This window comes from Rutilus rutilus (genome assembly GCF_951802725.1).
Source record: "Rutilus rutilus genome assembly, chromosome: 2".
Classification (NCBI taxonomy): Eukaryota; Metazoa; Chordata; class Actinopteri; order Cypriniformes; family Leuciscidae; genus Rutilus; species Rutilus rutilus.
The window spans coordinates 36,704,016-36,715,962 of NC_140210.1; the positions used below are offsets into that span (position 1 = coordinate 36,704,016).

The following is an 11,947-nucleotide window of genomic DNA, read 5'->3' on the forward strand; positions in this document are numbered from 1 at the left end:
TTGCTTTAGTTTTGTTTTTCAATGTGATTTTAGTATGAATATCAGGAGACAGCAAGGCACGCTTTACTGACTGCTGCCTGTATATCAGTCTTTTTTTTTATTGGACTTCAAGGACTGTAAAATAGTAATTTCTTGCAACTGAAAGAGCATGCTTACCATTTAAACAGTTTTTCAATAATGTAATTTAGGGATTTTTTGGGGGATATAGGGATGAATTTCAGTAAACCTGCTTAAAAAAAACCAACATATATATTGTGAAAAATGCTATACAAATAAATCTGACTTGACATGACTGTTTACTCCCCATTACTGTTGCTGAATGATATTCTACTGATCCAAAGTATCATATATAGCAAAATGCAAGCAGTCCTTCTCTGTGCCACAATAATACAGAACCCTCTAGTGGTCATATGAAGAAATGAAGCAAATGTGCGACGCGTCACCAAGTTCTCAGAGCTGGAGGAGGAGGAGACCTGGAGCACTGGGGTCCACATTGAGCCACTGTAATGCAGTTTGGAGTGGTCGCTGAGGATGCCACCAGAAGTTGCCTCTTCATAAGACCTGCAGTGCATCGGCACTATGGTTTTACAGACTTAGGAGCTTGTTAGTTGCTTGTTAGTTTTATTCTACTTCAAAACATTGTTTTAAATAGTTCAAATGATATGTCAGGTTATGCCATCACACGAAAGTGTAAGTGTAACGAGATGTTTAACATGCAACATTTTATAAATAGGCTCACAAAGTAACGGATCCAGCTGAACAATCTGAAGACAACTTCCAACAGTAATGATGATGATGAAACTCACCATGAACCGACCAGCCAACACCATCGGACCAAGCCAGTAAAAGTCGTCTTTATGGAGTTTTAAAATGACATTTTCTAAACTGCTGAACGAGAGCAAGGATGAATTCCCCTCGGACTTTCTCTCCAACATCAGCAACACCACCTGTGAGGGAATCGCCATCGACTCTCAAGTCATCGGTGTTGGAATCTTTCTTGCCATCTTCATTTTGGTGGCGATCGTGGGGAACATTTTGGTTATTCTCTCGGTCCTTTGCAACAAACATTTGCAGACGGTCACCAACTTCTTCATTGTGAACCTGGCCATAGCGGACCTTCTGCTGAGTATCATTGTCCTGCCGTTCTCTGCGTCTCTGGAGGTATTTGGATGCTGGGTGTTCGGTCGCGTTTTCTGCAACATCTGGGCAGCGGTTGATGTGCTCTGTTGCACGGCGTCTATTTTAAGTTTGTGCATTATATCCATAGACAGGTACATCGGGGTGAAATACTGTCTGAAATACCCCACTATCATGACTGAACGAAAAGCAGGTGTCATACTCGTGGTGGTCTGGGTTTCTTCAATGGTGATTTCTATCGGACCGCTTTTGGGATGGAAAGAACCTCCACCTTCTGATGAAAGCATCTGCAGCATCACGGAGGAACCGGGTTATGCTCTGTTCTCCTCCTTATTCTCTTTCTACCTACCGCTCATGGTGATTTTAGTAATGTACACTAGAGTATACATCGTGGCCCGCAGGACTACAAAAAGTTTGGAAGCGGGTGTGAAACGGGAGAGAGATAAATCAATGGATGTGGTGCTGAGGATACATTGCAGGAGCATTCCGGAGGATTCGAACTCGAAAACAAAAAATCACCCGTTCAGAAGTTCATTGTCCGTGAGACTCATGAAGTTCTCCAGGGAGAAGAAAGCTGCTAAAACCCTCGCCATCGTGGTGGGCATGTTCATTCTCTGTTGGCTACCGTTTTTCTTCGTCTTGCCTTTGGGTACGTATACGAGTTATTCTTTGTTTTTCATAGGCTACTTTTTTTTTATTATTATTATATACAGAGCAACATTTTAAAACTTCTTGCTTTAGCCTACAATTTGTTTAAAAGTAAAACCAAAGTAGCCTAAATGACATCATTGCAACGAGTAGAAATTATTATTGTGACCGTGTAAATGGATGTTATGACTACATCATTATTTGTGTACAAATTAAAATTTGCCACGAATCATAATGGAATTAAACAAAAATCCTCTAATAATCAAATATGATCCTACTGGATAAAATAAAATTGCAACAATATTTTTGATTGTTTTGCTACTAGACAGTTAGCTAGGAGTTTTATATATATATATATATAACAGGCTATATATAAAGGCTATATATAAAAATCCCTTGTGATGTTCTTGCAGGAACATTCGATCTTGCTGAGAAATGTGTTTTCTAAATATACTTTTTTTGTTAGGCTATGAGACAATTAATTAGGAAATAAGATTGGTTCCAGAAGAAAGTTTATTAGAGAATCCACTGTTTATTGTTTATATATCTTTCGTTGTCTGTTTTATTTCTTTTGTAACTTTGAAATGTAAAAAAAAAAAGCAAGAAAAAAAAAAGCACTTCAGCAAATAATTTTCTGCATCTGCCATAGGCTACGCAAACAAATTACATAAGATGGTAGGCTAAATGTGAGTTGATAATTTTATAGTAATTTAAAGTAGCCTATGTTTTATGCATTGAAATGCATGTGAAATACACGTCTATTTCGATACTGTGTTCATGTGTTAGCTACTCCTTGGCCAGGAAAACAAAAATGTGCGAAATGCGTAGCCTGATATAAAGCACACAAGAGCTGTTATCTGAATGTTAATTACTTGCGCTTTTCTTACTGACGAAAGCAGTTCCACGCATCACTTTTTCTATTACATTCACAGTTAATACGATTAAATTAGATGGTAGCCTGGATGTTTGCCCATGGCGTGGGGTTTTGATCAGGATTTGACAGCAGCTCAACGGGAGGGGAGATTTTGTTGATTTCTACACTTGATGTGCTGTCTTTTTCAATGTGCAACGATCTTTGTTTTGGAGAACATTATGTTCCGTGGGATTCAAGTCTACTTAATGGTGCATGTTGGATGTATATCGATTGGATAGATAGATAGATAGATAGATAGATAGATAGATAGATAGATAGATAGATAGATAGATAGATAGATAGATAGATAGAGTGCACATGCTGACCTATATGTTGTCAATACAAAGCAAAGACCGAGGCTTGAGAGAGACTAATGCACAATGTTCCTTTATAAAGTTTATAAACTCCTTTTTATAAAGCAATGGTATGGAGAACATTATGTTCCGTGGGATTCAAGTCTACTTAATGGTGCATGTTGGATGTATATGGATTGGATAGATAGATAGATAGATAGATAGATAGATAGATAGATAGATAGATAGATAGATAGATAGATAGATAGATAGATAGATAGATAGAGTGCACATGCTGACCTGTATGTTGTCAATACAAAGCAAAGACCGAGGCTTGAGAGAGACTAATGCACAGTGTTCCTTTATAAAGTTTATAAACTCCTTTTTATAAAGCAATGGTATGAAAAGGTCATTAAAATGTGCTTTGTTTGCTCTTGAATCATGCATGCAATCAGTCAATAACAGTTTCTTTGTGACAGTACATCTTACCTCATAATTTTCCCCATGTTCTCAAGCAGCCAAAAATGAGTTGTGGCTCATTTAGTTATATTGCCCATAATTTTACGGTATTAACACAACACAATAATCAAGTGCTCACAAAAAGCAGTACATTCAAAAGTTTCAAACGTTTTTCTATAAAACACACAATCGTGTCAAAATGTTCCTGTCACCAAACCCCATGAAAAACAAAAAAGTTGTGCAATGCTTAAGTTATTAAGTTTTGCATCCCAGGGTTAATAACTATACCTGAATCTTGCATAGAAATAAAACAAAAAAAGATGTTTGGGATATTCATAATGCAGAGATGATTCATTTTTAAGAAAGCTCAATCAAAGACCACCCATGGGAGACTGAAGGAAAGACATTCAATTCAGTGTTCCAGTCACGTAACCATTACTCAAAAATATGTCACAGAGGCCAAAAATGTGCTAGTAAAGGAAAAAAACAGTATTCCATTACGTTAAAGGAATTTTGCCGTTGCTGACAGGCATGAAATGGGTATGTCTTAAGTATATAAACAAACAAACAAATAGTAATGATTATGATGTTGACTATTAATGATAATTTACTTAGATAATTAAAATGTAGGCTACATAAAAAAAAAAAAAAAAACATGGCTGGCATTGTACATTCCCCACAATTTATTGGTTTCCCCCCAAACCAACCATCCCATCCATCTCCAGGGTATTCCAAAAGTGCGGTTTTTGACAGTCCCTGTTGGTATTCCACTCGCAGTCACTGTGGGGAAAAATAGGGCAGCAGTGGTTGATAACATCTCCTGGCAAGATATACATGTGGTACCGATGAAATTCTGGGATCTAAATGGTTTGGGAAGAGGAGCCTGACTTTATTCAGCCTGAGAAAATGAAGGAGGCACTTTCACTCATGTCCTTAACCTTTTTTTTGCCCAACGCTCCACTGCCTTAATCACGGCTATTAACAAGTTAAGTTAAAGAGGGTGCTTTCGTTTTCCAAAGCCTCAGAACCAGCCAGCCACCAGGACAGAGGAGGGATATGACATGGCTTAGATCCACACGTACACTGGAGAAGCACGAACTGTGAGTCGCTGCGTTAGAAATGAAGGGTTGAATGACGTTAGAGCTTGCTTCAGTGTCAAGGCATTTGGAATATTGTATTTTATTCTACTTATGGTATTATATATCGTGGTAATAAATTGATTGGTCATTCATCAGCCTGATATTTCCTAAAATCCCACGGTATATCAGTCCACTCATCCGGGTAACTGTAACCGGCGCTACTTTCACGTCTCTCTCTGCAGACTCATTCTGTCTTGTTTCATACAAACAAAATTGACGCCATCTTGCATCTCAGTTGGTGAAAATTACCTCAGACCACTTTTAGGTTTAACATTGCTGTGATATTGTTCATATTTTTTCCTAGACCAATTGTTTTGTACATTGCAATGGACATTTTTTTCTTGTTGGAAGTTTTAAGGTAATATACAGATAAGATTATGACATAATTTCAACACAAATCAGTGTTTAATGTCCGTCTATTTTTGTGAGTAGCTGTGCAATGAGCGGGATAAGTACAAGCCTGTTAATAAACACCCCTCTGCTGCACTTATATAATTGTACTTTTTGTGGCGCAAGTTTTTAAAATGACAGGCGCAGATATTGTTATCATTTTCTCTTAATGATGCTTATATTTTTGGCAACAGCATGTCCACACTGTTATTGTTGTGATGGATCAGGGGAATATTTTCCTTATGGCATATGTTTGTGCTGGACAGTGAAAGTCTTACTTCTGGTGACAAACAGAACCAGATGTTTCTGCTCTCCTAAAAAAATATATTTTTGATATTACATAGGTAAATATTCTGTGACTGTTAAAAACATTGCCAGGTTTACTGATTTCAATTTTAAAGTGATTAATCCAAGTAAATGCAACACATTATTAATGTGTGTGTGTGTGTGTTGAGAGAGTATATTGAATATTTACAGTATACAGTATTTACAATGAATTGGCAATGTAAGATTATGCGACACTGCAAATTTAATTTGTATTATTTGGCCATGAAGTTTCCTAAATCCCATCTCTTTAGACCATTTCTTTAGGAGATTGGCTGCTGTCCTAAAGAAAACTACAAACTACTTTCATGAAATGACATGTACATATACCTTGACAGTTAAGGTCATTGCAAAACCTGCATTGCAAGGTTTATTGATTGCAATATGTAATAATTATAAACATTGTCATTATAGTAATTTGAGAGTATGTATATGTGAATAGTCCAAAGGTTTTTCAGGTTACTTGTTTGTGTGTTATGTGATATATTTGCAATGAATTTTCTGGCAATGTAAGATTATGCAACATTATGAATTTCACAATGACTTAAAGGTATAGTGGAGGATTTTCCCGAATTTTAGAAAAGAACCGCCCTCTCCACTTTTTGAAAAAATGCACATGCGCAACACTCTACCTGCTCCCGAGAGGGAACGCCTATTAAACGTATGCACGAGAGAGCATGCACGAGCCTAGTGGGTGACTTGTGCCAGGGCTAGCATTGCTAATCATAGCTTACATTAACTTTTACTAGCAGTGATTTTAAATGGATTTCTCCAAATAGCATGCCAAACTTTACCTGTCGAGTAGAAACTTCGCGACTGGGGCATCAGTGGGAAGCCCAACCTGTGCTTTTAGCGCACGCCAGCGTGTGAAATATTCTCCCAAAAACACTCTGGTCTTGTTTCTTTCTTCAGAGGCCTTTCTCTTCTTGTCATACAATTCGTAGACACTTTTCCTCTTGCGACCCTCAGACATTTTGAAAAAACCCGGTGAGAACGGCGAGCTTCAATGAATGGCTGAAACCGTAGCTCACCACACATACACCTGAAAGTGCGCATGCACAGAAAGCGAAAACTACCTAGGGACGAGCACGTACGACGGCCTTACGTAAACATATCACCAGAATGATTGACAACTAGGAGGACCAATAGTCTTGATGATCCACCCGGAAAAAGAAAATCCTCCACTATACCTTTAAGTTTCACTAATACCATCTCATATAAGACTACTGTGATTGTGCTAGTGTCTCTGATTATAAACCTAAGCAGAAAAATTGTAGAGTAGCTAAGTCATATTCATATCTGGGAAAAACGTTGCCTGCATGCCTGACTGTCAAAATGATCCTTTACCTTTTTGAACCAAGCTGTCACGTCAGCTTCTAATACATTTAATTCAAATTGACACAGAATGCAGCTTGAGAGGAACTTACACATGAAACCAATTGCCATAGACCACATGAAAATATTTCTTCAGGTGATCAGTATAAGATGAGACAGCTTTAACGTGTGGCTACCTGCCAAAACACTATAGCTCAAGTGGCTCGTGCCAGGCAAATACAATGCTAGAAAGCAAATTCAAGGCCACAAGAACACATTCAACCCTCTCAGCTTACAGCTTTAAATGAACTGCCTCTCTGACCGCTGCATCATTATTAAAAATGTTCTTCACATTAAAACAAATAATTGCACAGGGAAAACAAATTATTTTTAGAACTGTTCACTGAAAGGTTCCTTGGAGGTTATTCTATGACATCACTGTGAAAACCCCCTTTTGAATCCTTTATTTTTAAAGAACATAAATGTCAATTTGGTTATTTGCCAACAAAGTGCCAACTAAACCCATTTCCTAATTAGGCCATCCGCATCCATAATTCAGAAATGTATACACATCGTTCATTCATTTATTAAATAGTTTTATGCTTTCAGTAAGTGTACTTTAGTTTGGCTTGCTTTTCTAAATCCTTTTAGCAGAATTCCTCAGATGTCCCCCTAAAATCAGAACTAAAAGCGTCAGAAGATCCACTTTTTCTGCAGTGGAAATATGGTTCCAGATTGCACCAAAATAGAGGTTGCTACATTGGACATGATGCTCTAAAAAAAAAAAAAAAAGGGAGTTTTCTCTCAGTAGCTACCAAACATCCTGTCTGGTGTATCTCGCAATCTCTACAATTACCAAAAAGGAGCTTTCCAGGGAAAGCTTTCATCTCAAAATCCAAATTACGACCTTTAAACAAGAGGGAGAGCAGCATATCTCTTTGTACATCAAAAAATGTTTCAACAAGACTGCACTACTCCCAGTCCATCCTTACTATCTATTCCCTCTGGTGCTATTTTTATACATATCCACTGACAGGGAGGGACTCTGACCTCTCGTGACACTGAAATGCATGGCATGGGCGATGACAACTGTTTTATGTGTGAGATAATCCAAAGCTAGCCTCCTCTCACTCCCCGTTGGGGAAAAGAAAGGCAGGGAGGAGGTATTGGCAACATATGTGGTGTCTGTCGGAGGTAGACGGAGCAGAAATGTGCAGGTAGTTTAGATGTGTATGTGTGGGAGGAGAGAATGTGAAGACAGACACAATGTAGACAGAGATCCATCTAGACCAAATATGCTTTATATCTTCAGTTTGTGCATGCCTGCTGCAACTAAAAGAATGGTTTGGTATTTAAAGTCAGTATGAAATTGAGCCTATTTGCTCTCTTAAAGGGATAGTTCACCCAAAAATGTCGTCATTTACTCGTCAAATCAGTAGAAAACAAAAGAAAATGTTTAGATTTGTATGGGCCATACAATGAAAGTTAATAAGGGGCCAATGTTGTGTTAGACTGATATGATTTATATTGCATGGACAAAAAGTTTTGAAAAGTCTTTAGAAAGAAAGGTTCCATCTTGGATTTCCAAAGAACCTTTCACTGAACAGTTCTTAAAAGAACCATTATTTTCTTAATGTAAATAACATTTTAATATTCTAAAGAGCCCTTTTCCAATATAAAGAACATTTTGTGCATTGGAAAGGTTCTATGGATTTGAAAGGTTCTTCCTGGAAATATCAATGCCAATAAAGTGCCTTTATTTTTAAAAGCTAGTTCATTTTGGGATGAACCATCTATTTAATGCATGATTCTGGTCTTATTGTGAACGATTCACTGGCGCATGTTACTCCAAAGCAAACTATTTGTCTTCGTAATCTTTAATCAAAATGCAACAACTTGCCTCCCCTGAAACTATTTTCTATTTCCACTGACGTCATGTTGGGTAACATTAACCAACAGGTAAAAAGCTATTTAGGCAATGTTTTGTCAGACCTACATTTGGTCCACCCAATTTTCACATTCCAATCAGTTCCCAATAGATAAAATCAAGTCTCGCCTTGCATTTGTTTTGTTAAATATATTTCGCTCAGAGATTACTGCAGAAAAATTGGTTGCAAGCAGCAGTTCATGTTGATTGTGATGACTAATGGGCTTGTGTGGCCAGTCTATCGATGTTAATAGTGCTTGTTTGGTTTGGAGGAGAATTTGGGAATGACATATTGGCATTGCTCCCACTCTGCAGACAAAAAAAAAAAAAAAAAAAAATTAGAACTAGTTTCAAAAAGACTGTTAGAAGATATGCCATGTGCATTAGATTTCTTCAGTGAGCTGGAGGAAAAAAACTATGTGCGAAGTATATAATCTGTCTGCTGGGTATAATTAGGCACACATGGTTTTAAACGGTGAACTTGCAGATTTGAACTTTTCAGCGCGTGGGAGGAGAATGGTAGCTTCAGGCTAAGTTGAGGCACGGCATTATTTCCCATGTAAATAATCTCTCTTGAGCCGACAACTAAATATTTCTCTACCTCTCTCTCTTTCTTTCTCTGCGTCCTCAGGATCTTTCTTCCCAGCTCTGAAGCCTTCTGAGACGGTGTTCAAAGTAATCTTCTGGCTGGGCTACTTCAACAGTTGCATTAACCCCGTAATTTACCCCTGCTCGAGCAAGGAATTCCAGCGCGCCTTCACCCGTATTCTGCGCTGCCAATGCCAGCGCCGGCGCCGCGTCCTGCGCCGGTTCTACGATCAGCGCTGGAGAACAGCCATGCGGGGACCCCGGAGGGACCCGCACAGAGACTACTGCTCTGGATTACCCTTTCACGAGCAGTGCGGTAACTCTTTATATTCCTGCCAGAGCAAAAGCCGGCCTCTAAGTCTGAAGGGCTGGAGCTTTTTCACCCCTTTGCAGAAGTCCTCCTTCCAGCTGAAGGAGAAAATGAACAACCTTTCCAATAAGATCAAGAATGGTACGGGGAAGAGTAGCACGTCTCCTCTGGCCCGGACAGAGATCGACACGGTGTCAATGGGGATTTATAATGACTGTGCCGATCAGAGCGGCTACCAGATCTACGACCTCACAGAGTGCTACGGCCTGAAGGAAACAGACATCTAAACAAAGACAGAGCTTACTGTCTGTTTTCTCAGAGCTCTGACCCACTGCCAGCTCTTTTTCAAATCTATCTGTTTTTTTCCTCAAAGACTAGTAGTACTCTTGTTGTGTCTATCGACACCGTTGAGAATCAAATCTGAGGAAAAATTGCATTGTGTGTTAAAGGAGATTAATGCATTTCATATGGATAATTTAAAAATATTAGTGGTAAAAGTACACTGAATGGAAATATAAAAAAAAAAAAAGAAAGAAAAAATGATCTGCACTGGACCAGAATGAAAAGACTCATAGCTGCTGGGTGTCTGTATACTGTGTTGTCCATGTGGCCTTTGAGAAACAGTCAAACAGTTCCAAACACTCTGATGACCAGCAACTATTTACAAAGAGTGATTTTTACATTTGTCCATTAAGTGTGAATGGAGAATATATTTAACTGTGATACTGAGACTGTTGAAACCATGATACTGATTCCTTTTGACATAATGATTCACCGTGACTCGCAGATTACTGTGGAATTCACTTTTAAATGATTCCAAATTGATTTAGAGGTACATACCATTAAATGTGAGGCACAATTTGTAATTGAAATGGATTTTGTGCAGATGTTTTTAGTATTTCAGAGGGTAGTTGAATACTGTGTGCTATTCATGCTATTCTTATTTCAACCATGAGATTTTCAGTCATCTCTAAAAGGACCAATAGTAAAAAAAAAAAAAAAAAAAAAAAACCATCATAATTAATGGACTACAACTCAGTTATTTTGTGTGTTGTTGATAACATTTTTGGGATTCTTTGTAATGCTGATGTGACGACGTCTTTCAGTGTCAAACATAATAAAGTATAAAAGTATAAAGTATAAAACATAATAAATCTGAAAAGAGCATGCAGTTGATCTCATATTTGATGAATCCTAAGAATAATGAAATTGTTTTGTTCAAACGACTATGCCCATAATATAACTTTAATAATGTTATTCCTGCACAGAATATATTGAAATCAATTTGAGACTCTTGCTTTACTCCAGAGAATGAATAAAAACATGATAAGAAGTAATATTTAAGATTACAAACCATCTCTAGGCAAAGGCTATGTTCAGACTGCAGACAAATCAGATTGTTTCTCAAATCAGATCTTTTCAGGCAGACTGTCCACACTATTAATTGCAAGTGATCAAACAAGAGTTGTGTGTCCAGATATAAGCAACCTATCTGTATGGGTTGATTTGGTAACAATGTGGTACAATTTGGTAACCACATGTGACGAGACTTTCAAAATGGATGCAGGAAAAATGAAAGTGCATCATTTTTCTCTCCAAATAAGCACCCCTTCGAGTCACGGTGCATAACCTGGAGACTGGTAAATAAGTAATTGAATGAATACTTCTGGCATTTCCGTCACCAGTAATGACTTTGTGACTGATTCGAACAACCAGAGCATCCAGACTGAGATGTTTCAGTAAAAATCTGATTGGAATCTCCTCCAAATGTGAAATCTGAAGAAGAAAAAAAAACTTCTTTTTTTTTTTTTTTTTTTTTGCTGTCCAGACTTTCAAAAACTCATCTGGATAAGATCTGAATATGCAAAAAATTAGATTTTTACTGGTCGTCTGAACATAGCCTTGGTCGCTGCTCAAATAAACAAATGTCTGACTCCTTTGTACAAAGGGTCAGATGTTCTTGCTTCAATTGAAGCATACAAAGCTCTTTGGAACATTATCAAATCATGCCAGAGAACATGATTATTACGTTTTACAAACATTGTGGAGTACATGCTGCTCAAGTGCTGCTGACATTTAAGCAACAAAAGGACATTCCAAGACATTTTGAAACTCATTGCTTGTCTCTAGAAGGGATTTCAACAATGTGACATGCTGTGCTTCGCTTTACCAGGAAACCAAATCTGCAATCAAAAGTAAGAGAAATTAAATTAAATAGCTTTGCTATCCCCATACATTTTATAGCTCTGTTATCTTGAACTACAGTATCATTGCCCATCAACATTTCCCATCAACTGATTTATTGCTGTATTCGCTTACTCCCCCCCAAAAAAGATGGCCAGTAGAGGTCGCTAAAAAAAAAAAAAAAAAAAAGGCAAATTCCTACAAATTTTGCAACACTGAATCATTTCACATTATGCATAATTATAAAAGTATCAAGCATGTGGGTGTGAAGATGACTCGTGAGTATTACATAATATAAGTGCAAACTTACTTTTTTGAAAA

At 37.7% G+C, this 11,947-nt stretch overlaps 1 protein-coding gene across 1 annotated transcript; it reads left to right on the plus strand.

Moving 5' to 3' along the window:
* The first annotated feature begins 500 nt into the window (after positions 1-500).
* On the plus strand, positions 501-10,453 carry adra1d (adrenoceptor alpha 1D). The gene is made up of 2 exons (XM_084390229.1): positions 501-1,786; positions 9,176-10,453. The coding sequence occupies exons 1-2, from the start codon at positions 871-873 to the stop codon at positions 9,727-9,729; spliced, it is 1,470 nt and encodes a 489-aa protein (XP_084246355.1). The 5' UTR covers positions 501-870; the 3' UTR covers positions 9,730-10,453.
* Positions 10,454-11,947: the final 1,494 nt, after the last annotated feature.